The 24,700-nt window shown below is 41.9% G+C and overlaps 1 protein-coding gene across 1 annotated transcript in view; it reads right to left on the bottom strand.

The window, feature by feature from the left end:
* LOC120526332 (pulmonary surfactant-associated protein D-like) overlaps positions 1–21,744 on the bottom strand; it is a 41,686-nt gene extending 19,942 nt beyond the window's left edge. The window contains exons 1-5 of the mRNA XM_039749480.1: positions 21,665–21,744; positions 13,752–13,960; positions 9,716–9,847; positions 6,437–6,517; positions 1,247–1,330 (exon numbers count right to left, since the gene is read on the bottom strand). Coding sequence (XP_039605414.1) covers positions 1,247–1,330; positions 6,437–6,517; positions 9,716–9,847; positions 13,752–13,938 — 484 coding nt within the window. The 5' untranslated portion in view covers positions 13,939–13,960; positions 21,665–21,744. The remainder of the gene's footprint in view (positions 1–1,246; positions 1,331–6,436; positions 6,518–9,715; positions 9,848–13,751; positions 13,961–21,664) is intronic.
* Between the last annotated feature and the right edge of the window lie 2,956 nt (positions 21,745–24,700).

Below are 24,700 nucleotides of genomic sequence, written 5' to 3'. Positions count from 1 at the left end.
GTGTGTCAGAAAAACAGAAGGCATGTTTTGCCACTTTAAATTAAACATACTTTGTAAGTTTTTAGGCTATTAGCTTCCAGTGGTGGTCCTTGCCTCATTGCCTCCATTTTAAAATTCCAGAACTGTATTCTTCTAGGATCTCCCTGTCCCTTTTACTTGAGCTCTTTTTATACTGAAATGGTCATAGTCATCTTAATTACAATCACAGGAGTGCCACAGATTACCGAATCTGCATGTGAGTAAGCACTCAGCCAGTTTTCTCATCAGCACCCCAGGGTCTGCTTGGCCAGAACATTATAACAATCTGGACGAGAACAGGCCATTCAGCCCAACAAAGCCTGCCAAGTCAAATCCATTTAATTTTTATGAAATAACATCAAGTTGAGTTTGAACTCCCTTAGTCCTACTGTCTACCACACTACTTGGTAGCTTATTCCAAGTGTCTATCGTTCTTTGTGTAAAGAAAGACTTCTTAATGTTTGTGTGAAATTTCCCCTTAACAAGTTTCCAACTGTGTCCCCATGTTCTTGATGAACTCATTTTAAAATCTCCGTCTGATCCGCTGGACTAATACCCTTCATAATGTTAAACACTTCAGTCAGGTCACCTCTTAATCTTCTTTTCCTTAAACTGTAAAGGCTCAGCTCTTTTAATCTTTCCTCATAACTCATCTCCTGTAGCCCCTGAATCAGCCCAGTTGCTCTTCTCAGGACCTTCTCTAGTGCTGTTATGTCCATTTTGTAGCCTGGAGACCAAAATTGCACCCAGGACTCCAGATGAGGCCTCACCAGTGTGTTATAAAGACTGAGCAGAACCTCCTGTGACTTGTACTCCACACGTCAAGGCACTATATAACCTGACATACTGTTTGCCTTCTTAATGTCTTCTAAACACTGTCTCGAGTCCACTATGACACCTAAATCTTTCTAATCAGGTGGACTTTTGATATTCCGACCACCCATTTGTACTTCCTACATATGATTCTTTACATTTACTGACATAAAATTTCATAGTCTAGAAATCTGCCCAGGCCTGTGTGCTGTCCAAGTGATAATTTAATGGATATGAGAACTTCATGCACCTACACCACCCACCTCCACAGCCTGAGCACACATTTTTTATTAAAAAACATGCATGCTGCCACGGACCCCTAAGTACACTTCACCACAGGTGCCACTGAAATTTCCTTTTGAATAATGACACATGTCTACACCATCAAAAGTGAGTGGATGGTGGTGACACTTACGTTTTTCAAGACTGGAAATCGTGGTCTTCATATCTTGAATTTCTGCTTCCAGTTGTGCAATGCGGTGCATGTCAGCAGACTGTCCTGAAATGAAAAAAGTGACATGGTGACCCGGGGGGCAAAGCAGACAAGGAGGCAGGTGTGTAACCTTGACTGGGGTCACGAAGGAGGAATGTGAGCACAAGAAGAAAGTGCTCGAAACACGGCCATTAATTGTGAAAAGAAACATCTGTAGCATCCCGAGTCTAAGAAGGTGCCTTTTTATATTGTAGGTGAGCGTCCATTGCTGTTGGAGATGAACACGTTATTAAACATCCTCCCACCCCACCCTCAGAAAGCACCTCTGAGGTATGTTACATTGTACTGTTGTTCTCATGGTGATTTATCTCCCCAGCATTTACTTCTGAGCCACAGACATGCAGACAAGTTCAGGGGATTTTCCAAAAGACTAGTCAGACAAGTGAGGGTCAGTGTTATGAGCCAGGTGGGAAAACATGGCCATTCCTATGGTGAAACAAGAGATAAACCTGAAAGCGTGTTAATTAACACATTGTTTGGAGGCAGGAGAAGAGACAAACCTAGAGGAATACACGAAAAAACAATTGTGAAGGTCATGTAAGCGAAATGGCCACAAAATGAAGTGATATCCCAGACACCCAAAAACAGCTGAACAGCAATGCTTGATGAAAGAAATTCAAAACTTTAGCCATATTGACTCAAGGAGAAGGAAGAGTTGCCTTTGTGATGCAGGGTGTTGAAGAAATCAGAGTAGTGTACGGACAGGCAATGTTTTTCCGCCTCTCCTCTTCATTCATTTGTCAAGAGCCCTGTCTTCCACAAGCGCAACCCTGTTTGAACATCACCTGTCATCAACCAGTGTGGCAAAATGTTGGGGTGCAAACTGGGCCTTCCCATTTACTCAAAAAAGTGTTTTTAAACAAAAATGACAAGCACTCTATGGCCGGCCACCCCCACTCCCCGACTGGTCACAGCATTATTTTTTGCTTTTGGTTTTACCTCTGGACCTTTGTTATGTGCCTTGTCTGTTGTGGGTTGTTCTACGAGAGGCGGGACCACCTGCCCATCACTGCCAGGGACTGCCCTCACCTCTGTATGATGAGGATTTCCCACAGTTCCTGGCAGTTCGTTTTGAATGCGCTACAGAGTTGGTGAGTGTTTAACATCTCTTTTGCTTGTTCTCATTGCAATTTTGACTTTATGTTCCGTTGTTGACGTTCTTTATGGATTCTGTACTGGGACTTTCTTTGTTTTCTTCCCAGAGATCAAGTGAAAATGAAAATGAGTTTAAATAAAAATATAAATGAAATAAGGGTCTGAACTAGGAAAGTAAAAACTGCAAGACAAGAACAAGGACAAAAAGGATTGCAGAGTTCAAAATCAGTAAGAAATCAAACATTGATTAATGAAATCAGAGAACAAGAAGAGTTACTCGAATTAGGAAGTGAACCTAGAATGTCCTTTTTATCCTAATGAGAAATAAACTGACAGGATCACAACCTTTGAAGCCACACCCCTTTTATTGGGAAAAACATGGCATTTTTGCACAGCTGAACAAAAAAACAAAATGGCGGTGAGAAACCGCCCACATCAAAAAAAAAAAAAGCCAAGCGATTTCATGAGATTCCTCAGTGCCGGAAACCCTTGTAACGACATGCAACTCAATACTAGATCCAGAAAATAACCCCCCGTCAATAGTTTGAAAAATGACCCCAGGATCCTAACACTTTGCTTGAATTGCCTTGAATTTCTGGCAACTCCGTTTACCTTTTTGTGCTCCATGGAGCTTACTTTTTGTTAGACATATTCTATTGAGAAATACATCTTTTTATTTATAAAGATTTCATGTGGCCCTCCATGTTAGTAGCCTGGGTTTTCTTGAGGATATTTCCCCTTCTAGTGGCCATTTTTGGAACTCTTTGAGAATTCTGTTGCACTTAACATTAATGATAAATCAGAATGCTGTTGACTTCAAACAAGGAAAACTTCATCAATCAACACGTTCCATTCTTGGACAGAACATGGAGGACCTTCTCTATCTAACAATGAATGACTTTAAATATGAAGCTGTGGTACAATCTGAGCAGGTCAGTCTCATCTTACAGCCATCTATGAGCCTCTTATTGACAGCAGCAGCTCTCTATTATGCTATATGATAAGGAAGATATTTATTATAATGTGTACTATGTAGTTTTTATGACCTTGTGTATAATTTTAATTTCCCCTTGGGAAATTATCAACCTAGAATGTAAGACTATAAAAAATCTGATAAATCATCATCATCATCATCAAGCCCTTCCGTGAGAATCCTAAATCCAAAGAGGACTGTTTCATTTATGTTAGGTAGAATGCCCAGAGGGGACTGGGCGGTCTCATGGTCTGGAATCCCTACAGATTTTATTTTTTCTCCAGCCGTCTGGAGTTTTTTTGTTTTTTCTGTCCCCCCTGGCCATTGAACCTTACTCTTATTCGATGTTAATGTTGATTTATTTTGTTTTATAATTGTGTCTTTCATTTTTCTATTCTTTAATATGTAAAGCACTTTGAGCTACTGTTTGTATGAAAATGTGCTATAGAAATAAATGTTGTTGTTGTTGTTGTTGAAATGAGAGGAGAGCATGCAGTCCATCAAGCTTGATTGTTTAGCAAACAGCTCAGCTGGCCCAACATCTCCTCCAGATTCCTCTTAAAGGTTGTCAAGGTTTCTGCTTCAACTCCATGTCTTAGTAGTTTTTTTTTTCTGACTGACTTCTTACTGACTTGTTTTAAATGCACTTGTCCTTCATTTCCACTGATGTCCTTGAGTACCTGATTCACCCCTTAACTGGGAGAATGTGGCCGGATCTGCTTTATCAATGCCTTTGAGGATTTTGAAGAACCTGGATGAGGTCTCCATGCAGTTTCCTCTACTCGAGACTAAACTGGTTTAATTCTCAGAGTCTGTCACAGTAGGACGTGTGATGATGAATGTTGTTAGTGCATATGCACTGCAAGTTGAGTGTGCAGTGGGTGAGAAAGAAGATTTTTGGAGTGAGTTGGATGAAGTGATGAACAGTGTACCCAAGGGACAGAAAGTGGTGATTGGAGCGGATTTCAATGGGCATGTTGATGAAGGGAACAGTGGAGTCGAGGAGGTGATGGGTAGGTATGGTGTCAAGTAGAGGAATGAAGAAGGTCAGAGGATAGTGGATTTTGCCAAAAGGATGGACATGGCTGTGGTGAATACATATTTTAAGAAGAGGGAGGAACATAGGGTGGCATACAAGAGTGGAGGAAGATGCATACAAGTAGATTATATCTTATGTAGAAGAGTCAATCTGGAAGAAATTGAAGACTGCAAAGTGGTGGCAGGGGAAAGTGTAGTTAAGCAGCATAGGATGGTGGTCTGTAGGATGATGTTGGAGATCAAAAAGAGGAAGAGAGTGAGGGCAGAGTCAAGGATGAAATGGTGGAAGTTGAAAAAGGAAGACTGCGAGGTTGAGTTTAGGGAGGAGGTGAGACAGGCACTGGGTGGCAGTGAAACGTTTAGATTAGATTAGATTAGATTAGATTAGATAGATACTTTATTAATCCCAAGGGGAAATTCACATTACCAGACAGCTCGGAAACTACAGCAGATGCAGTAAGGCTGACAGCATGAAAGGTACTTGGCATGACATCTGGAAAAATGGAAAGGCCGTTGGTCCAGATGGCATACCTATGGAAACATTGAGGTGTTTAGGAGAGATGGCAGTGGAGTTTTTCACCAGATTGTTTAATGGAATCTTGGAAGTGAGAGGATGCCTGAGGAGTGGAGAAGAAGTGTAGTGGTACCGATATTTAAGAATAAGGGGGATGTGCAGGACTGTAGTAACTACAGGGGGATAAAACTGATGAGCCACAGCATGAAGCTATGGGAAAGAGTAGTGGAAGCTCAGTTAAGAAGGGAGGTGATGATTAGTGAGCAGCAGGATGTTTTCATGCCAAGAAAGAGCACCACAGATACAATGTCTGCTCTTAGGATGTTGGTGGAGAAATTTAGAGAAGGCCAGAAGGAGTTGCATTTCATCTTTGTGGACCTGGAGAAAGCATATGACAAGGTGCCTCGAGAAGAGCTGTGGTATTGTATTGTAAGAGTTGTACAGGATATGTACGAGGGAAGTGTGACCGTGGTGAGGTCTGCGGGTGGAGTGACGGAGGTGGGATTACATCAGGGATCGGCTCTGAGCCCCTTTCTTATTTGCAATGGTGATGGACAGGTTGACAGATGAGATTAGACAGGAGCCCCCGTGGACTGTGATGTTTGCTGATGACATTGTGATCTGTAGCGATAGTAGGGAGCAGATTGAGAAGACCCTGGAGAGGTGGAGATATGATCTAGAGAGGAGAGGAATGAAGGTCAGTAGGAACAAGACAGCAAGAGTGAAAGGGAAGAGCTACAGGACGATAGTGAGACCAGCTATGTTATATGGGTTAGAGACGGTGGCACAGGAGACACAGCTGGAGGTGGCAGAGTTAAAGATGCTAAGATTTGCATTGGGTGTGACGAGGATGAACAGGATTAGAAATGAGGATATTAGAGGGTCAGCTCAAGTTGGATGGTTGGGAGACAAAGTCAGAGATGCAAGATTGTGTTGGTTTGGATATGTGCAGAGGAGAGACGCTGAGTATATTGGGAGAAGGATGTTAAGGATAGAGCTTCCAGGTAAGAGTTAAAGAGGAAGGCCTAAGCAAAGGTTTATGGATGTGGTGGGAGAGGACATGCAGGTGATGGGTGTAACAGAATAAGATGCAGAGGACAGGAAGATATGGAAGAAGATGATCCACTATGGCAACCCCTAATGGGAGCAGCTGAAAGAAGAAGAAGAGGTTTTATGATATAACCTAATAAGTTTTTTTTGCCTTTTCAATTGCTTGTAGATTATCTCACAGCTTGTATTTATAATTGACGTTCCTGTTGCCCATGTGTTGCTCTTTGTACTTTTCTAAAATCTGTCCGCTTATGTTTGCAGTTGCAAGTCTCTGACAAAACATTGTGTCACCAGGATCAGACCAACAATTGTGTATCAAGTTCTGCAATTTAAGGAAGATGGCTTTAATTGCATGGAAGCTTTAAATGTCTCCTGTTCTTTCTTCCATGTATGGCACCCTGTGTCTTATCCAAGACATTTCCTGGGTTACATGACTGCCTACCTTTGAGTCCAGGATATCCCGTGTCCCCTTTCGTCCCCTTTGGTCCATTGATCCCAGGCGGGCCTTGGCCTCCAATTCTCCCTGGAAAACAAAGATGCCAGAGGGTTAGTTTCCTTTCCAAGTACTTTTTCCCTTTGTCCTGCTGTGGCACTTCTAAGCTGTTGGCTTGCTCATGGGAAAGACATCTAAAATACTGAAAGTGTTGGAATCAAAGGATGGAAAGATTCTGTCATCATATGGTATTAGATAGCTGAGCACAGGCTTATACTGTAAGTCAAGTCAAGTGGCTTTATTGTCATACCATCCATACATCATATTGTGGCATACAGTGACATTAAATAATCGTCCTCAGGTCCAAAGCGCAGCACATACATAATCAAATGTAAGGGGCGGCCGACAGCCCAACCTGGCCGGGGCGCCAGAGAGATGAAAAGATGGGGAAAGGCAGCTTTTTTAAGGCACTGCCTCCCCATAATACTAGATAGCAGTTCCCCTGGGCTGCAGCAGTACCCTGGATTCCCACAGGGCATCATAGGACTTGGAATGCTTTATCTCAGCCCTGTTGGGAACCATGGGTGCCGCCAGGGGGACGCTGCAAAGATCGAGGAGACTTATGGAATGGGAATGCCGCATTACCCAGAAGTGCTTACAGATCATGTGGTCGGAAGAACAGAAGCACTTCCAGGTTGGCGAATATATTAGGACTTGCTGGCCTCACAGAGGTAAGCTAGAGTTGGGTGGAAGATGGATGAAGCTTGCTGGGAGGAGAGGAGGAGGTAAAGAAAGAAAGAAAGAAAGAAAGAAGAGTCACTGTGTGCTGTAACATTCATATTTTGGTGGCTGTGGTGGTGGAAAACACTTGTGAAGAGTTTTCCAGAGAATTTAAAGACTCTTCGTGCTTTTAACTTTTGCCCTGTGTCTGTTGTGTTGGGTTTGGGGAGCTGGAATGCCCTCTACTGTCCACACACAGGACAAGTACAAGACAAGTAAAGAACAATAGTATACTATACAATAAATAAATAAATAAAAACAACAATTGTAATAAATGAATTGATTTGAATTCATTATGCATCTAAAATCTGGAATAGCCTGCCAATAGAAATTCACCAGGCTAATACAGTGGAGCACTTTTAAAAAAACTGCTAAAACATATTACTTTAAAATGGCTTTCTCATAAGTTCATTTCAGTTTAATTCTGATGCTCTGTATATTCAATTAATTATCATTACTATTCATGGTCGCTCCAAAATCCGTACTGTGAACGGAACCTGGGCACAGACAGGCAGACATGTTGTATTTCCACCACCACACGTTTATTTACAATTATTTACAAGTTCCAGTGCACACACAACCCCCAAAGTCCTGGCCACACAACGCCTTACTTTCTTCGGGCCGCCTCCTCTCTCGCTTCTCCTGCTTTGTCCTCTCCTCACCCGACTCCTGCCTCGAATCAAGGGAGGCGGCCCATTTTATTCACACCCGGATGGGCTCCAGGTGCTTCCAGGCAATCTCTCACCGACACGCCCCCGTGTGGCGGAAGTGCCGGCTGTATCCTGGAAGCACTCCGGGTGTCCCTGCTTCTCTTCCCCCCAGCACTTCCTGGTGTGGCGGAAGTGCTGAGGTCCAGGTTTCCCAAGGCATCGGGGCGCCCCCTGGCGGTGACCACGGGCCCCTACAGGGTTGGGCTTCAAAGCCCTCTACCCATGGCCCTCACGTGGTCCAAGGTGGGCGCACGCCCTCTTCCGGTCCTCCAAGGCATCCCGGCTGGGTTGTCGCCCCTGGCATCCCTGACAGTACTAACCCCTACTCTCTCTTCTCTTTTTTTTCCAGTTATCTGTGGTGTTGACCTGCACCACCACCACCTAATCAAAGCACCGTGATGTCCCTACTGGATTAAAGGCCAGAAGTCCACGTGACCGTCATCATCAAGTCCTTCCATGAGAACCCTGAATACAATGAGGACTGATCATTTATGTTAGGTAGAATGCCCAGATTTTATTTTTTCTCCAGCCATCTGGAGTTTTTGTTTTGTTTCTTCTGTCCTCCCTGGCCATCGGATCTTACTTTTATTCTATGTTAATGAGTTTTGTCTTCTTTTTCTTATTTATTTATTTTGTCTTTTTTCTCTTTCTTCATCCTGTAAAGCACTTTGAGCTACATTATTTGTATGAAAATGTGCTATAGAAATAAATGTTGTTGTTGTAGGGATTTGCAGTAACCGCACAGAGTGAGACAGCACCAACCACATCACCTAAAACAGCTTCCTACAGAAGCAAATGGTTGAAAAAACACAGAAGGTGCCACATATATCAGGGTATCATTAGACAAGCTACAAAGTTGATCACTGTAGTGTAACTGTGGTCTGCGATTATTGTGCCGAGTAGCAAAATATGACTATGTAATCTGTCAATTTTTAGATTTTGGTGGGAATACATTAAACTATTAAAAATCAGTTTAAATAGATGTTTAGTGTTGAAGAAAGAGGTATTCAGGTATACATGTATGTGTGGTTATGGCTATCTGTGGCTTGATTTTTATGTAACTAAACTGGGTCACTAAAGACCCAAGGTATGCAATAGTGCTTCCTGAAAATCCCATGCATAGCAACACTTTAAATTGGATATCGATTTGGGCAATTAAATCCTAATTTGAACAATGTTTAGGAATACCACCACAACACCATTATTGTTTATTTTGGGCACTGGCAAGTTTGTTTTTGGTTGCCATGGTTTTGCTACCCAGGGATGACTGAGAATGCACGGCATGTGGTGTCATGAACACGACATTTTAAAGGCCATGCACTTCCTGATTATCCGAGATTGCAGATAGTAACAAACAATGTCCCTTTGTTGGTGTGTGATTTGTTTAAAAGAATCTCTGTTATCTTTTCTTCTTCTTTGATTTTTGCTTTGATGATAGCAAGGACAGTTTTGTGGCTGAGATCTTTTTCCCACCTTTTCTTTGTGTGGTCACTACAGTTTCAGTTAGCTCCTCCCTAATGATGGACGAACCTGGACACCACACTAAAACTCCTTCTGTTTAATCCTTATTGTGTACAATGTCTTTTATCTTCTATAAAGTGTAGTTTTCAATTGGACATTTTTTATATTCACCAAAGACTAAAATTCCTGTTAAACATTTGCAAGTTCTTCTTGATATTATGTGTCTCCTTACATTATGCGGCTCTTAATACCATGGCTCACTACATTCAACATCTCCATGACCACACATTTTAAGATTCAATTTCATTACCTGCCAGAACGTTAAGATTCTTCTTACCTGGCATGCCAACAGCTCCAGGGTCACCCTTTTGTCCTACTTGACCCTTTTCTCCTTTAGGCCCTTGTTCACCTTTCGCCCCGTTTTGACCTGCAGGGCCAGCTTTCCCGGGTGGACCTAACACTCTTTCACCTGTAGAGAAACACAGGGACTTTGGTGAGACAAGGGGATGTGCCCAGCTGCATCTTGTTGTGATTCCAGTACATAAATGGCCAAAGCAGCATCTTAGCAAAAAAACAGGCCAGACTCCCTTCTAGTCTTCCCAGATAAGTTTCACTCCAAAGCAGCCTGGCTGCCTACTCCAACAATTGGGAAAAATGGGGCTGTGGCTTCGAAAGTGGTAACATAATGGAAAAAGTTTAGAGGTTACCACAAAACCCTGGCTTGTGTAAGAAAGGGCAACTAAAAAAATCTTTATTAGAAAGGATTTATTGGCAAAAATGGAAAAATATTACAATAATCTAAAATAGAACAAAGGCAAAACTCCCACTACAAAAGCTGATAATTGAAATCCAAAGAGGGTAAAAATTTCCAGTAAACCAAAAAAGCTGAAAAACTCCACCAAAGTGTATTCAAATGAACCACAAGGAACTCGCTTTCCCAGCCTGCCTTTATAGACTGTGGAAGTGGGTCCTTAGCAGTGAGTTCATGGTGGCCCTGCCTTCTATGGACCCGACCACAAAACACAAGGAACATCAGAGAAGAGGATTATCCACGTTGAGATTAAATAATCGGCAAATAAATTAAAACTGACCCAGTATACATAACTAAATAAATCATATAAACAAATAACAATATCTAGATAAACAATATTATTGGAAAGGAAGGTGCGACGGCAGACTTACAGTTCTCTGTAGTCACTGTGGTGTGTCGGTTAGAACACGGGAACTAATCCAACCATTACAGGAACATTGCTTTTATGTTGAAATGACACAAATATACAGTGCATGAGGTAGGACAACTGTACTGCTAGGTTTAGGTAGGTGTGTGTGTGGTTCTAACAAGGCAAACAAGACTTGGGTTTGCTTCCCGAGTCCTCCCTGCATGGAGTTTGCATGTTCTCCCCGTGTCTGCGTGGGTTTCCTCCGGGTACTCCGGTTCCTCCCACAGTCCAAAGACATGCAGGTTAGGTGGAATGGCGATTCTAAATTGTCTCTAGTGTGTGCTGTGCGTGTGGGTATGTGTGTCCCGCGGTGGGTTGGCACCCTGCCCGGGATTGGTTTCTGCCTTGCGCCCTGTGTTGGCTGGGATTCGCTCCAGCAGACTCCCGGGACCCTGTGTTCGGATTCAACGGGTTGGAAAATGGATGGATAAATATTGTTTCACTATGCAATACAGAAAACATCCAATAGATGGCACTATAGCTATACACTATCACTGTAAAGTATTTGAAATTACAACCTCAATGCAGCAGCGTAACACGTTTATGTCCTTATTACTGTAATACACAACATCTCTTAAAGGTTGAATGCAATATCCTAATAATTTACAGGCTGAGTCTGTAGAAGGAAAATTTTTTATTAGCATAAGAGAATAGCAAAATTAACATATAGAGTCATAAAAAGTAATTAAAAGCTTTTAAAACATTAGATTAAGCATAAATTAGAATATTGAAGCAAATATGATAGGTCTAGCAAATATTTAACTAAAAACCAGTTATATTGCATTATTTTATAGGCTTACATTAAAATTTCCAAAGTAAAGAATAGAACAGCTAATTGATACACCGAGACCAGTTTTGGACAGGATAAGAGTTTGAGAACACCTGTGATTCAAGGCTAGGAGGAGATAACATAGAGAAGAGGCCTCTGGAACCAGCTGGGTTGCTGAATCAGCAGAAAAGCTTTTACTATAGGCATGAAGAGAAAATCTTAGTAAATGCAGGCATTAGCAAAATATTATAAGAATATATTAGCAATTAACTTTAGTGTAGAAATTAAGACAAATCAAGCATGCCAAGCAATGATCAAATGAAAGCACATACTATACTTCTTTTAATTAAAGCTTAAAAGCTTCAGGTCACTATTGTAAAAAGTTTGGAAGGCTTAAGAGAGGAAACCCATATATGGAATTGAAGCCTTGGCCAGTTAGAGAAAATGGAACAGCATAGAAAGATTATAAATTCCATAAGGGGGCCAGTAATAGGAAAAGTAAGGAGATAATAAGGGTTCCCATGGAAACTCAAGGTCTGGTCAGACAGGAGTAAAAAAGGGAGTCAGGAGAGGTTGGGAGGAAACCATCCACCCAGTCATAGACCAATCAAAAAAAACCAAACAGACACCAAGAGGAACAATGGATAGTAAAACCAGGTGCAGAATGAGCTAATCGAACGCAGCCAAAAAGATGAGAAATTGTTATAAATACTTCAATTGTTGTAATGATCAGTGCTCAATCTAATTCAGCCGAATTGGGTTGAGTCCATGTTGTTGATTTATTGCAATAAAGCCTTAAAACTCTGTCTGTCTATCTCGAGTCCTAATAGCCTTTATTTTTAGGTAAAAAGCCTTCTGATGATGAATTTTTTGCCACGACAAGTCTATATTAAACAGTACAAACATCCTCTGTTTTACTGAATGCAATTGATGGTTTTTATGGTAAAAACAATAAACATTAAGTAACGTAAAATATTAACATGACTATTAATTCAGAACAGTTTCCTCTCTAACTTTTAACACTTTACTTCTAACATGTACATAAGAACTTACATTTGGTCAATAAACGCACAAACTTAAACTTTCTCTAGCGTCTCCAGTAGTTTTGGCTTTCACGTGATACGTCTCTCAAACTCACATGCTGACTGCACACTCCATGGCTTTCATGTGACTGTACCTCAGCGCCTTAAAGACACACAAGCCTTTTTTATAAATAGTAATTGATCAATCAAAAATGAACAAACAAATAAGCTGGGGAGGAACCCTGACTTAAAAAAGAAATCCCTTCAGAGGGGGTGGGTGGTCTCATGGCCTGGAACCGCTGCAGATTTTATTTTTTCTCTCCAGCCGTCTGGAGCTTTTTTGTTTTTTCTGTCCTCCCTGGCCATCGGACTTTACTTTTATTCTATGATAATTAGTGTTGTCTTATTTTAATTCTTACTTTGTCTTTTATTTCTCTTTCTTCATCATGTAAAGCACTTTGAGCCACATAATTTGTATGAAAATGTGCTATAGAAATAAATGTTGTCGTTGTTGTTAATACAAGGGATCAGGCAGGTTGGGTTTTGTAAAGGGATGTCAGGGTGGTCCTGGAATTGTGACCAACAAGGGTCTCTTGTGCACTATTCCTGGTCCCGCTGCCATTTATTAAGGTGACCAGGACTATCTGGGGATATTGCCTGGCCTTTAAGTGTCTGCTGTTGCTCAGGACTGCAAAGACACCTGGGGCTGGTAGGAGAAATTCTCGGGGTACTCCTCACTTCAACAGTGTCCATTGTGATGTCGACAGATGTTTACAGCAAACGCAGATGAAGAGGTGGCATGAGTGAAGTGTTTAAAATTAAGAAGGGAATTAGTACAGTGGGTCGAGACTGTGACTGTAAAATGACATTAACGAGAACACAGGGACGTGGTGGGGCAAAATATTACCAACTTTTTCTTTACAAGAGGAACAATAGACACATAGAATAAATGACCAAGGAGAGTGACAGAGAGTAGAATTTTATAGACCTTCAAAACGCAAATTGTTATTATGAAGAATCTGGATGAATAGGATGACCTTGGGCTGAATGGCCTGTTCTCGTCACAAACGTTCTAATGTTCTAAAAAACATAAAAAATACAGATTCATTGCTGGTGAAGCTCCTTCTGCACACATAGAAAAAATAAAAGTCAGGATGTGAGCAGAACAAGGAGTCACCTGGTGAATAGAAGGGTTCAGAGTCAGCAAGCCAGCATTCCATATTTGCCACTTTCAGAACATACTGTAACACAGACCTGGACTTCAGTAGCACAAAGAAATATTCTGGTCTGGGGTCAGGAATATCCATGTGGACCACGGCTCAGAGATCCAGTGCGACCCTGCTCTGTGCTCGTGTCACAAAACTTTCTCTCCCTTGTCTCCTTTGGTGCCTGGTGGTCCATCTCTTCCTTCTCTTCCTTCTTTTCCATCTCTTCCTGGTAAACCTGGAATCCCAACACAGACGTTTCTGTCTGTGGGCTCCTCGGTTAGACAAGACCAGATGGCCATGCTGAGAATGGTGGAGGTCAAGACAAGGCTTTGAGGTTGCATTTTTAGGGATTAGTCCTCTGTCCTGGAATCAATGTTTTAAAAAAAGAGCATTACTTTTGCAGAAGACAAAGGCTAAACTTGACAGAATGTGGCAGTACTGGCACTCATATGATAATGTACACCACTAAAAAAAGGGGCAAGACAACAGCAAGGACTATCCAAAGATATCATCCACCATTTTATCTATGAACATCTCAAGCAAATCTATATTAAGTGTAGCAGATTTAAAAAAAAAATCATTCTGTTTTAACATTTAATTTTGTTTTTCTTTTTGTCATTGTGCACGCTGCCTGATGCACAAGACTGAACTGCTGTCTTGACATTTCAGCTTGGGATTTGCCTGTGCAAAGGGCATGCTAAAATAAATAAGCACATTTATCGTGTTTTATTTGTTTTGTCTTTATTCTTGTCTGATCAATTGATTCACATGTAAAAATTAGAATGACCAGGGGCCTCATGCATAACGGCGTGCGTAGAATTCACACTAAAACATGGCGTACATACAGAACCAGAAATGTGTGTACGTACAAAATAATCCAGATGCATAAATCTGTGCGAATGCCAATTTCCACATTCTTCCGCTCCATAAATCCTGGTCAGCGTGAAAAGCAACGCATGTGCACGTGCCTGGTGCCACTCTTCAAACTCTTCCCAGAATTACACCTCTTTGAATATGCAAATCAATATAAATAACCCTTAAACTCAGCGTTCTGTGAAAAGGCAATGGCAAAAGCACGAGGGAAATAGAAGAATTTCCGCAAATACCAAGTGGTGGCAAGAAAAACGTACTATTTGTTGGTTTAAACAGTGATATGAACAACAAAAGGAAGTTGATTGTGTGACATTGAGTGCCGGAGAAACTCGAAGCTCAAATTATCAAAGTCGCACAGTGCCAGAAATATAAAAAGATGTTGTCAGATATCAAAGTCACCGTAAAAAGGTGAGTCATAGCCCACCGTCTGAGTGTCATATGAAACCTTATTAGGGTACAGAGAAAAGAAAAAAAAATAGGGACGCGGTGGGAAAAAAGCATTAAATGTCAACTTTAATCTTGAAATTTCCACTTTAATCACGTAGTTTATTTTGTCATTAGAGTAGAACATCATAAACTTCATCTTAAAATCATTTAATTTACTAGTTTCTCAAATCCCATTGTAACTAAAGTAGCATGTTAAATGCTTTGTTTTGTAGTTAATCTTCTATGTGTTCTATGTGTGTGAATCACTACGTGCTTCTTAAACAGGCTTTCTCTTCATCCAACAAGACACAGAATGCATTACATTCGTGGTATTACAGCTCTCTCAACAATTTAAATACTGAGATGTATACTTGTCGTTATATCATATCAATTAAGGAATGTTATTAAACATGGGAACACATGGCGCAGTGATAATGACGAGCTGGCGCCTCATCCAGACATTGTTCCCGCCTTCCTCAAGATGCTTGCTGCGCCGTGTGCTACCTTCGATAAAATACTTTATTGTAGCAGCACTGTCTCTTTCAAACATACTAACCTCCAATTCCTGTCCTTCCTTATCTTTCTCCAAGTACCCAATTGACACACAATCAGCTCTGTAACAGACGTTAACCCATCTGTAAGCTCAGGGCGCCGATTTTTCAAAACTTTTAAGGAATATTGGAATATCTTCATAGTACATGTTTAATTATTCTATTCATCTATCCTTCCAGTGTTGCGCCAGCTGCAGCAAGCATACAGTGTGAGGCAGAAACAATCCATGAATGGATTGCCACCGTGTCCTCACATGATTAATTATTAACAATATACATTATTTAAATGAGGTTAACATTTTATCTGTATAATGTAATAAACATATTTTGCTGCATTTCATTTTAAAAATGATATTGTCATCATATATAAATATGCGCTTTATAAAGTGTCTCAGGTTGTGGAATATAATAATTGTATCACAAGTTTACAGTGAGGTGATTGTACTAATAAGTACAAACAGTTCTACAAGGAGCACTTGATGGACTGAACATTGTACATTTATAGTTCTTGGGATGAAACTGTTTCTGAACCGTGAGGTCCCTACAGGAAAGGCTCTGAAGCGTTTGCTGTATAATTGCAGTTCAAATAGACTGTGCGCATGGCTGAGGCAGCGTGTGCTTGATTCTGTATCCTGATAAATCTCTTTCCAGTCAGCTGCTGTACAGCTGGGATTCACACTCAGATACAGTGATATAAATACTTTGAGTGGTGCAGCGAGAGTAATATGGATAAAGATGATCTGTTGTGGCAACCCCTAATTGGAGGAGCTGAAAAAAGAAATAAAAGTTGCAGTGTGAGTAACAATGCTAAACGCAATATTTTAGTGCATACGCACTGTTTATACATGAGGCGGATATTTTAGGCACCTGACAGCTCAGACAGACAGTACGAATCGTTCAGGTAATTACAACGCTGTTTCCCCTATAATGGGAAGGATGGCCTGCATTTCAGCTATCAGCTTCTGAATCCAAAGAACTGTCTGCTAAGTGTATTGCATCTTCAAGCTGAAAACAAAAGCAGTAGTGCATGTATCAGGTCTACTGGATATTCCAATAATTTGATGTATTGGCGACTACAATACTCTTAATGGGTAACTGAGGCAAACCAAATAGCAAGCAATAAGAACAGTAAGGTGAACTTCACTGCGTTCTTTTCATGAAAGAAAGGTGACGGCCTGAAATGAAGATTAAAAATTAGGGTTAGGGTTGAGTGAAATGAAGATAAGAAAGTGAGAAGGTAAAATGAAGAGAAAGTGAAGGCATTAAATGAACACTAAAAGATGAGAGCATGGAATGAGAAAAGTGTGATGGCCTAGACATTAAAAATGCAAAATGTGTACTGAAGAATTCACATTAAAAATCCAGAATATGAAATGAAAACTGAAAAGTGATGGACCAGGAGGCGAACCCAAATGCTCTTGAATGGCAGGTGCCAGTCCGCCACTGTTGGGGGTTTTGAAAGCCTGAATTTAAGAATAAAATCTGAGCATGTGAGATTGACACTAGAGCGTGCACTTGAAATCATCATTAGATAGATATTTAGATTTAGATAGATACTTTATTAATCCCAAGGAGAAATTCATATAATCCAGCAGCATCATATTGATACAAAAAACAAAACAAAAAACAATATTAAATTAAAGAGTAATAAAAATGCATGTAAAAACAGACAATAACTTATAATAATAAAAAAATAATGTTAGCATTTACTCCCCCAGGTGTAATTGAAGAGTCGCATAGTGTGGGGGAGGAGTGATTTCCTCAGTTTGTCAGTGGAGCAGGACAGTGACAAAAGTCTGTCACTAAAACTGCTCCTCTTTCTGGAGATGATCCTGTTCAGTGGATGCAGTGGATTCTCCATAAATGACAGGAGCCTGTACAGTGCCCGTCGCTCTGACACAGATGTTAAATTATCCAACCTTTTTATCTACAATAGAGCCTGCTTTCTTAACAAGTTTGTCCAGGTGTGAGACGTCCTTCTTCTTTATGCTGCCTCCCCAGCACACCACCTTGTAGAAGAGGGCACTCGCCACAACTGTCTGGTAGAACATCTGCAGCATCTTATTGCAGATGTTGAAGGACGCCAACCTTCTATGAAAGTATAGTCGGCTCTGACCTTTCTTACACAGAGCATCAGTATTGGCTGTTCAGTCCAATATGTCATCCACCTGCACTCCCAAGTATTTATAGGTCTGTACCCTCTGCACAGTCACCTCTGATGATCACGGGGTCCATGAGGAGCCTGGGCCTCCTAAAATCCATCACCTGCTCCTGGGTTTTTCTGGTGTTCAGGTGTAGGTGGTTTGAGTCGCACCATTTAACTTAGTCTTTGATTAACTTCCTGTACTCCTCCTCCTGCCCACTCCTGATGCAGCCCATGATAGCAGTGTCATCAGTGAACTTTTGCACGTGGCAGGACTGCGAGTTGTATTGGAAGTCCGATGTATGTTGGCTGAAAAGGACCGGAGAAAGTACAGTCCCGTGCAGCGCACCTGTGTTGCTGACTACAATGTCAGACCTGCAGTTCCCAAGATGCATATATTGAGGTCTGTCTGTAAGATAGTCCACGATCCATGGGACCAGGTGTGAGTCTACTCCCATCTCTGTCAGCTTGTCCCTAAGGAGCAGAGGTTGGATGGTGTTGAAGGCGCTGGAGAAGTCCAGAAACATAATTCTTACAGCACCACTGCTTCTGTCCAAGTGGGAGAGGGATCAGTGTAGCATATCGATGATGGCTTCCTCAGCTCCCACCTTCTCTTGGTATGCGAACTGCAGAGGGTCGAGAGCATGGCGGACCTGTGGCCTCAGGTGATGAAGCAGCAACCGCTCCATGGTCTTCATCACATGTGACGTCAGAGTGACAGGCCAGAAGTCATTCGGCTCACTAGGATGTGATACCTTTGGGACTGGGGTGAGGCAAGATGTTTTCCAAAGCCTTGGGACTGTCCCCTATTCCAGGCTCAGGTTGAAGATGCACTGTAGAGGACTCCTCGGTTCCAACGCACAGGCCTTCAGCAGTCATGGCGATACACCATCTGGACCAGCTGCTTTGCTGGCACGAAGTCTCCTCACCTCTCTGCTCACCTGCGCTGCTGTAATTGTGAGTGGGGATGTCTCTCCTATGCTGGTATCAGCAAAAGGATAGGTGGAGGGTGCAGCACTCCGAGGTGAGAGTGGGTTAGGGTGGTCAAACCTGTTGAAGAAGTTGTTCATCTGGTTTGCTCTCTCCACTTCTCTCGACGGTGGCACCCCGCTTCGAGCTGCAGCCAGTGATGATCTTCATCCCATCCCACACTTCCTTCATGCTGTTATTCTGCAACTTCTGCTCCAGCTTTCTCCTGTACTGCTCTTTCGCCGCCCTGAGCTGGACTCGGAGTTCCTTCTGCACGTGCTTGAGCTCATGCTGATCACCGCCTTTAAAAGCCTCTTTTCTTCTGGTTCAAAAGGCCATTGATGTCACTTGTAATCCATGGCTGGTTGTTAGCATAGCAGTGTACTGTTCTTTCTGGAACTACAATGTCCATACAGAAGTTGATGTGGTCAGTAGTGCAGTCAACAGCCTCCTCAATGTTCGCACTATATGATCCCTGCAGGATATCCCAGTCTGTAGTTCCAAAGCATTTTCTCAGAGCCTGCTCTACCTCAGGGGACCACTTCCTGAATGAGCGTGTGGTTGTAGGTAGCTCCTTCACTCTTGGTTTGTAGTGAGGCTGAAGCCGAACCAGGTTATGATCTGCTTTCCCAAGTGCAGGCAGTGGGGTGGCACTGTATGTATCTTTAACGTTTGCATTAACAGTTGACTGTAGCATGCAATGGAGATTAAAAAACTCTCAGCGTAAAATGAAATTTAAAAAATGACAGCTTGGAATAAACATGCCCATGATCTTGGTGTAGGTCTGTGTTTTGGGAACATGGCTTAACTCTTCTTTAGAGCATTAGAACAATCTGGACAAGAACAGCCCATTTAGCCCAACAAAGCTCGCCAGTCCTGTCCACTTATTTTTTCCAAAAAAAACATCAAGTCGAGTTTTGAAAGTCCCTAAAGTCCTACTGTCCATCACACTACCTGGTCACTTATTCCAGGTGTCTATGGTTCTCTGTGTGAAGAAACACTTCCTAATGTTGTGTGAAATTTAACCTTCACAAGTTTCCAGCTGTATCCCCGTGTTCTTGATGAACTCATTTTAAAGTCAACGTCTCGATCCACAGGACTAATTCACGTCATAATTTTAAACACTTCAGTCAGGTCTCCTCTTAATCTTCTTTTTCTTAAACTGTAAAGGCTCAGCTCTTTTAATCTTTCCTCATAACTCATCCCCTGTAGTCCTCTAATCAGTCTGGTCGCTCTTCTCTGGACTTTTTCTTGTGCTACGATGTCCTTTTTGTTGCCTTGAGACCAAAACAGCACTCAGTACTGCAGATGAGGCCTCACCAGTGTGTTATAAAGCTTGAGCAGAACCTCCTGTGACTTGTACTGCACACATCAAGGCGCTATATAACCTGACATTCTGTTAGCCTTCTTAATGGCTTCTGAACACTGTCTGGGAAGTCGATAGCTTAGAGTCTCCTAAATCCTTCTCATAAGGTGGACTCTTGATTTTCCCAACCGCCCATTGTGTATTCAAACCTAACATTTTTACTTCCTATGTGTAATTCTTTACATTTAGTGACATTAAATTTCATCTGCCACAAATCTGCCCAAGACTTTATGCTGTCCAAGTCCCTCTGTGATGACTCCACAAATTCTACATTTTCTGTCAATCATGGTATGATCTGCAAACTTAACGAGAAGGGTCAAGCTGCACCTTGCAATTCCTATGATGTAGATCAGGTAATGCCCACAACGTCAAACACAAAACGCCCTTTGACTCAGGTAACCCTCCTACCACCCTAATCTTAACCACAGTGTAATGAGGCCCTAATGTTAATCATAGTCTAATGTGATAGGCATTACGTTACTGTCGTTGAGGGCATTTCATGATGTTGGGGCATTAAATGACTGACCTCATAGGTACTGCGGTCTGCAATTACACTCTATTGAACTTAACCAGCTTGTTCTTTATATTCCTATCCAAATAGGACTCCAGATGAGGCCTCACCAGTGTGTTATAAAGACTGAGCAGAACCTCCTGTGACTTGTACCCCACACACTATTGACCTTCTTAATGGCTTCTGAACACCGTCAGGAAGTCGATTGCTTAAAGTCCAGTATGATTCCTAAATCCTTCTGGAGTGTAACCTGTCAGTTCTGTTTAAACTGTATATTTAAATTGTATATTTTTCTATTATAAGTAAAATAAGCTGTGAAAACTTCAGAATATTCATGACAAACCTTTATTTTGACATCTTCATGCATGACATACTTTTATTTTGAAAACCTCATCCTACCCATCAAATATGTCCCCTCCCACATGACACTGCCACTCCAACTCGACATTCGACTCCTGGCTACAAAGATACGTACTTGAAAGACAGGGCCCAATTCTGTTTAAATCCCCAAAAGCAAATCCCAGTACCCCCAAGTACCAGGGTTTGGGTCTTCAAAGAGAGAGGCAGTGCCCCTCAATAGAGTCAAAACCCCAAAAGGCATTGCCAGTACCCCTCAATACCAGAGTCCGAGCCTCCAAAAGTGGAAGATCTGCATTTAGTGTCACAGGCGGTGTCAGTAAAGACTAAGCAATGACCTGGCCATAAAGGCTAAACCCTCAATGTCACATTCTGGACCCCAAAGACAGAGCCAGTGCCCCTTCAATACCAGAGTAAATTCTCAAAAGAAAACAACAGTGCCCCTCAATACCACAGTCTGAGCTACCAAAAACAGAGATTTTGCTTTCAGCGTCACAATTCCTCCAATGGTAGAGTGTTGCCCACCCAAATAGACTGTATACAAATTGTCACAATACCCTCAAATTCAGTTCACGATTCTGGACCCTCAAATACAAAGCCAGTGCTCTTCATTAGCAGAATCTGGGCACTTAGAGACAGAACAAGTGCCCTTCTTTGTTAGAATAGACACCTTCCAGTGCCCCTCAGCACCAGCATTGGATGTCTGGGCTGTAGGTTTAGGCCCTCAATACTCAACTCTTCCTTTGGGGTTAGAGTCTGTGCCCCCTGTAGTATGGTCTGTGACCCCCCAGCCAAGGGCCGAGCTCACATCTGAATGCCAATGATAAAGCTAAGTAGCTGATAGGAAAGGAAAGACACAAATTAGGCCTACCTCATGTGCTGCACTTCCCGCTTTCGCCAAAGTGTCAACAGGACAGACTCCGTGCAGGCCCCTATATGTGGAGGGAGGGGTGTACTTGTTATGTAATTATCTGACTGGTATGAAATCTCTCAAAATGTTAAGCCCCCTCATACTAAAGTCCACATACACGTTTGTGTTGATACAGAGAATTTAAAGATAAACTCTTTCGCCTGTTATTTTCCCTTTGTTTACCGTGTTGGCAAACATTTACTGATGGAATCTCCCCCAGTCTGCCCACCTTGACCTGAACTGACCCATGGCTTACATGTAATCTGGGTAGCTGTGCATGAAACAAACAGAAATGGGCCTGGGGAAATTTTTAAAGTACTTAGCAGTGCCCTCCATAATGTTTGGGACAAAGACATGTTTTTCTTCAATGTGCTCCACAGTTTAAAACTACAAATCCAACAATTCAGACATCGTGATTCAAGTGCACATTGCAGACTTTCATTTGTGGGGATTTGCAGACATTTCGGTCACACAACACACAACACTACGTAGTCCCCCCATTTCAGGGCACCATAATGTTTGGGACTATTGGCTTCCCAGGTGTTTGTGATTCCTCATGTGGGTTTCATGGCTTGCTTCTAACCTTTGGAGTTTGTTTTGCCATTGTTCAAGATGAGGGCAAGAGCTGGAATGAAACCACTGGAGACATCTGTAGGATGACCAAAATCAACTGTCTGCAATATGATGAAGAAGAAAGAACACACTGGTGAGATCTGTAATCACAAAGGGACTGGTAGGCCAAGGAAGACCTGCACTGCTGATGAGAGAAGAATCCTCACTATGGTCAAGAAAAAGCAACAAACGCCTGTCTGACAGATCAGAAACAGACTTCATGGAGATGATGTGTGTGTGTCAGAGATGACTATCATCAGAAGACTTCATGAACAAAAACAAAGAGGACACACTGCAAGATGGAAACCACAAATACAGGATGGAAAAATGAAGACTAGAGATGAAGGTCAAAGAAGCCATTATGAGACTGAAGAACGAGAATGAAACCATTGAAGACATCTGTAGGATGACCAAAATCAACTATCTGGAATATCACTGATGTAGGTATTTATAGGCATTCTAAAGGCCTGACATGATATTTTTTTCTGTTTCTGCCCACTGAATGAAGTCCACGACATGGCCACAGGATGTCTATTGATGTGTTCATTTTACTTGAACTCGAATGCATAAAACACAACCACACTAACTGTAAATGAATGAACGCTAGGGGTCGCTGTTGCCCGTTCAAACCAAAAAGGCAGACACTCAGGACACAAAGTAAAAGCACTGAGAATTATTTTTACCGTATATACTCTTGTATAAGTCGGGCCTTGAAACCTGAAAAATGTATCATAAAATCAGACCCTGATTTATACACCTGTTCAAAAATGTGACACTTAATTTTTTTTTACATCTTCTTGCCTCCTCCAATCTCACACTAGTTTCTCAGACACAGAGAATTTTGTTGCAGCAGCGCAGTTCCCAATTTCTTTCTCCACTTCAATAACTTAATTTTAAACCAGCTTCATATTTTCTTCTGATTGAACGCTCCATCGTAGTTAAGGGAAGCTCTTATTATAAATGTGTATGAGGGTATGATATACAAAAAACACAAATCAGTGCAAATGTCGCTTCAGAATAGCTTGGGTATTACCGTGTGGTCACATAGGCACAATACATAGAAAAAAAGGATGTGTGCTATGTGGTTACTCTTAGGTGGGCGTTAGCATATCGTAATCTCTTAGAGCAACAGCGTGAGTTTTACACATTCGACTTATATGACCGACATTATAAAATACCAGAAAGTATATGGTTAAGTCAAGCCCTGACTTCTCCGTGAGTATATATGGTAATCCTGTTTCTTCTATAAATAGTGCCCAAAGCACCACAGCCACAATATTACAGGCAAGTAAATCACCAAGCACAATTCTCTTTCTTTCTCTCTCTCTCTCTATCTATTTTCTCCTGCACACCTCCCGGGAGACTCTGGTTTGCCTGATGGGTTCTCACTAGTCCTTTAAATAGTGTCCGACCTGGTAGTACTTCCAACCTTCTGATCACATGACTTGTCTGCACTTCCGGGTCGAATAGAGAACTTAAGTTTTTCTTCAGCCGTGAGGTACTTCTGGACTTCAGTTCCCGTGACCTTCTAGCACTGCCAGGCTATGTAGAAAATAAGAGTCCAAAGGTCTTCCTACAGCGTCTCCTGGCAGCACCCACGGTACCCAGCAGGGTTCTGAAGCCGAGCTCCAGATCCCAGGGTGCCCTGTGCTCCAGGGAAATCAGTCTCAGTTGTCCTGGGGGAGGCAGTGTCCCAAAGTAGCTGCTTTCACTCTTTGGGCGTCCCACAAGGGTTGAGCTGCCGACCGTTTCCCTGATTTGGAACTAGTAGTGTGAAAATGTCTTTACTGTGCATTAACTCTGAACACATGAGCAGCCTAACCAGAGGGGGGCGCCAAAGCCTCCTTTGTTTAAGATGACGCCCTTAAACTGTGAAATTTAAGCTAACAAAAGGAAATGAATGAACGTCATTGGATTGGATAATGAACCTGGAACACAAACATGTTCAAATCAAAGTTTATTTTTATGAAGTGTGACTCACAGCACGTGTGCTAATCAGAAATGCAAAATCTTGGACCACATAAAAACAAAGTATCCATGATTGGTGAAGGACTCACCAAAAACAAAGAAAAGTTTTTGGTTTGTGGTTGTTACGTGTCCGTTGTAAACAAGCGTACCACTTATTTAGAACACGTTACCAGCAAAAAACACAGAAAGATGGCATCGTTTCAAAGTTGTGTAAATGAAGCCAGCTCCGCAGAGCTGCTTAAAATCTACAATTTTTTCTTGTGTGTTCCTGGGCATAATGCCAGCGTTGAAAGAGCATTTTCCTTGGTCAATGCACAGTGGACAAAAGAAAGAAATAGACTGTCTGGTGACTCTATTAGAGGAACACTTACAAAGTACAATTTTAAAGAACTATTCCATCCCTGAATGCCGTATTAG

This window comes from Polypterus senegalus, chromosome 3 (assembly GCF_016835505.1).
Source record: "Polypterus senegalus isolate Bchr_013 chromosome 3, ASM1683550v1, whole genome shotgun sequence".
NCBI lineage: Eukaryota > Metazoa > Chordata > Cladistia > Polypteriformes > Polypteridae > Polypterus > Polypterus senegalus.
Note: the sequence above shows the minus strand (reverse complement) of the source record. Positions and strands in the feature narration are given on the sequence as shown.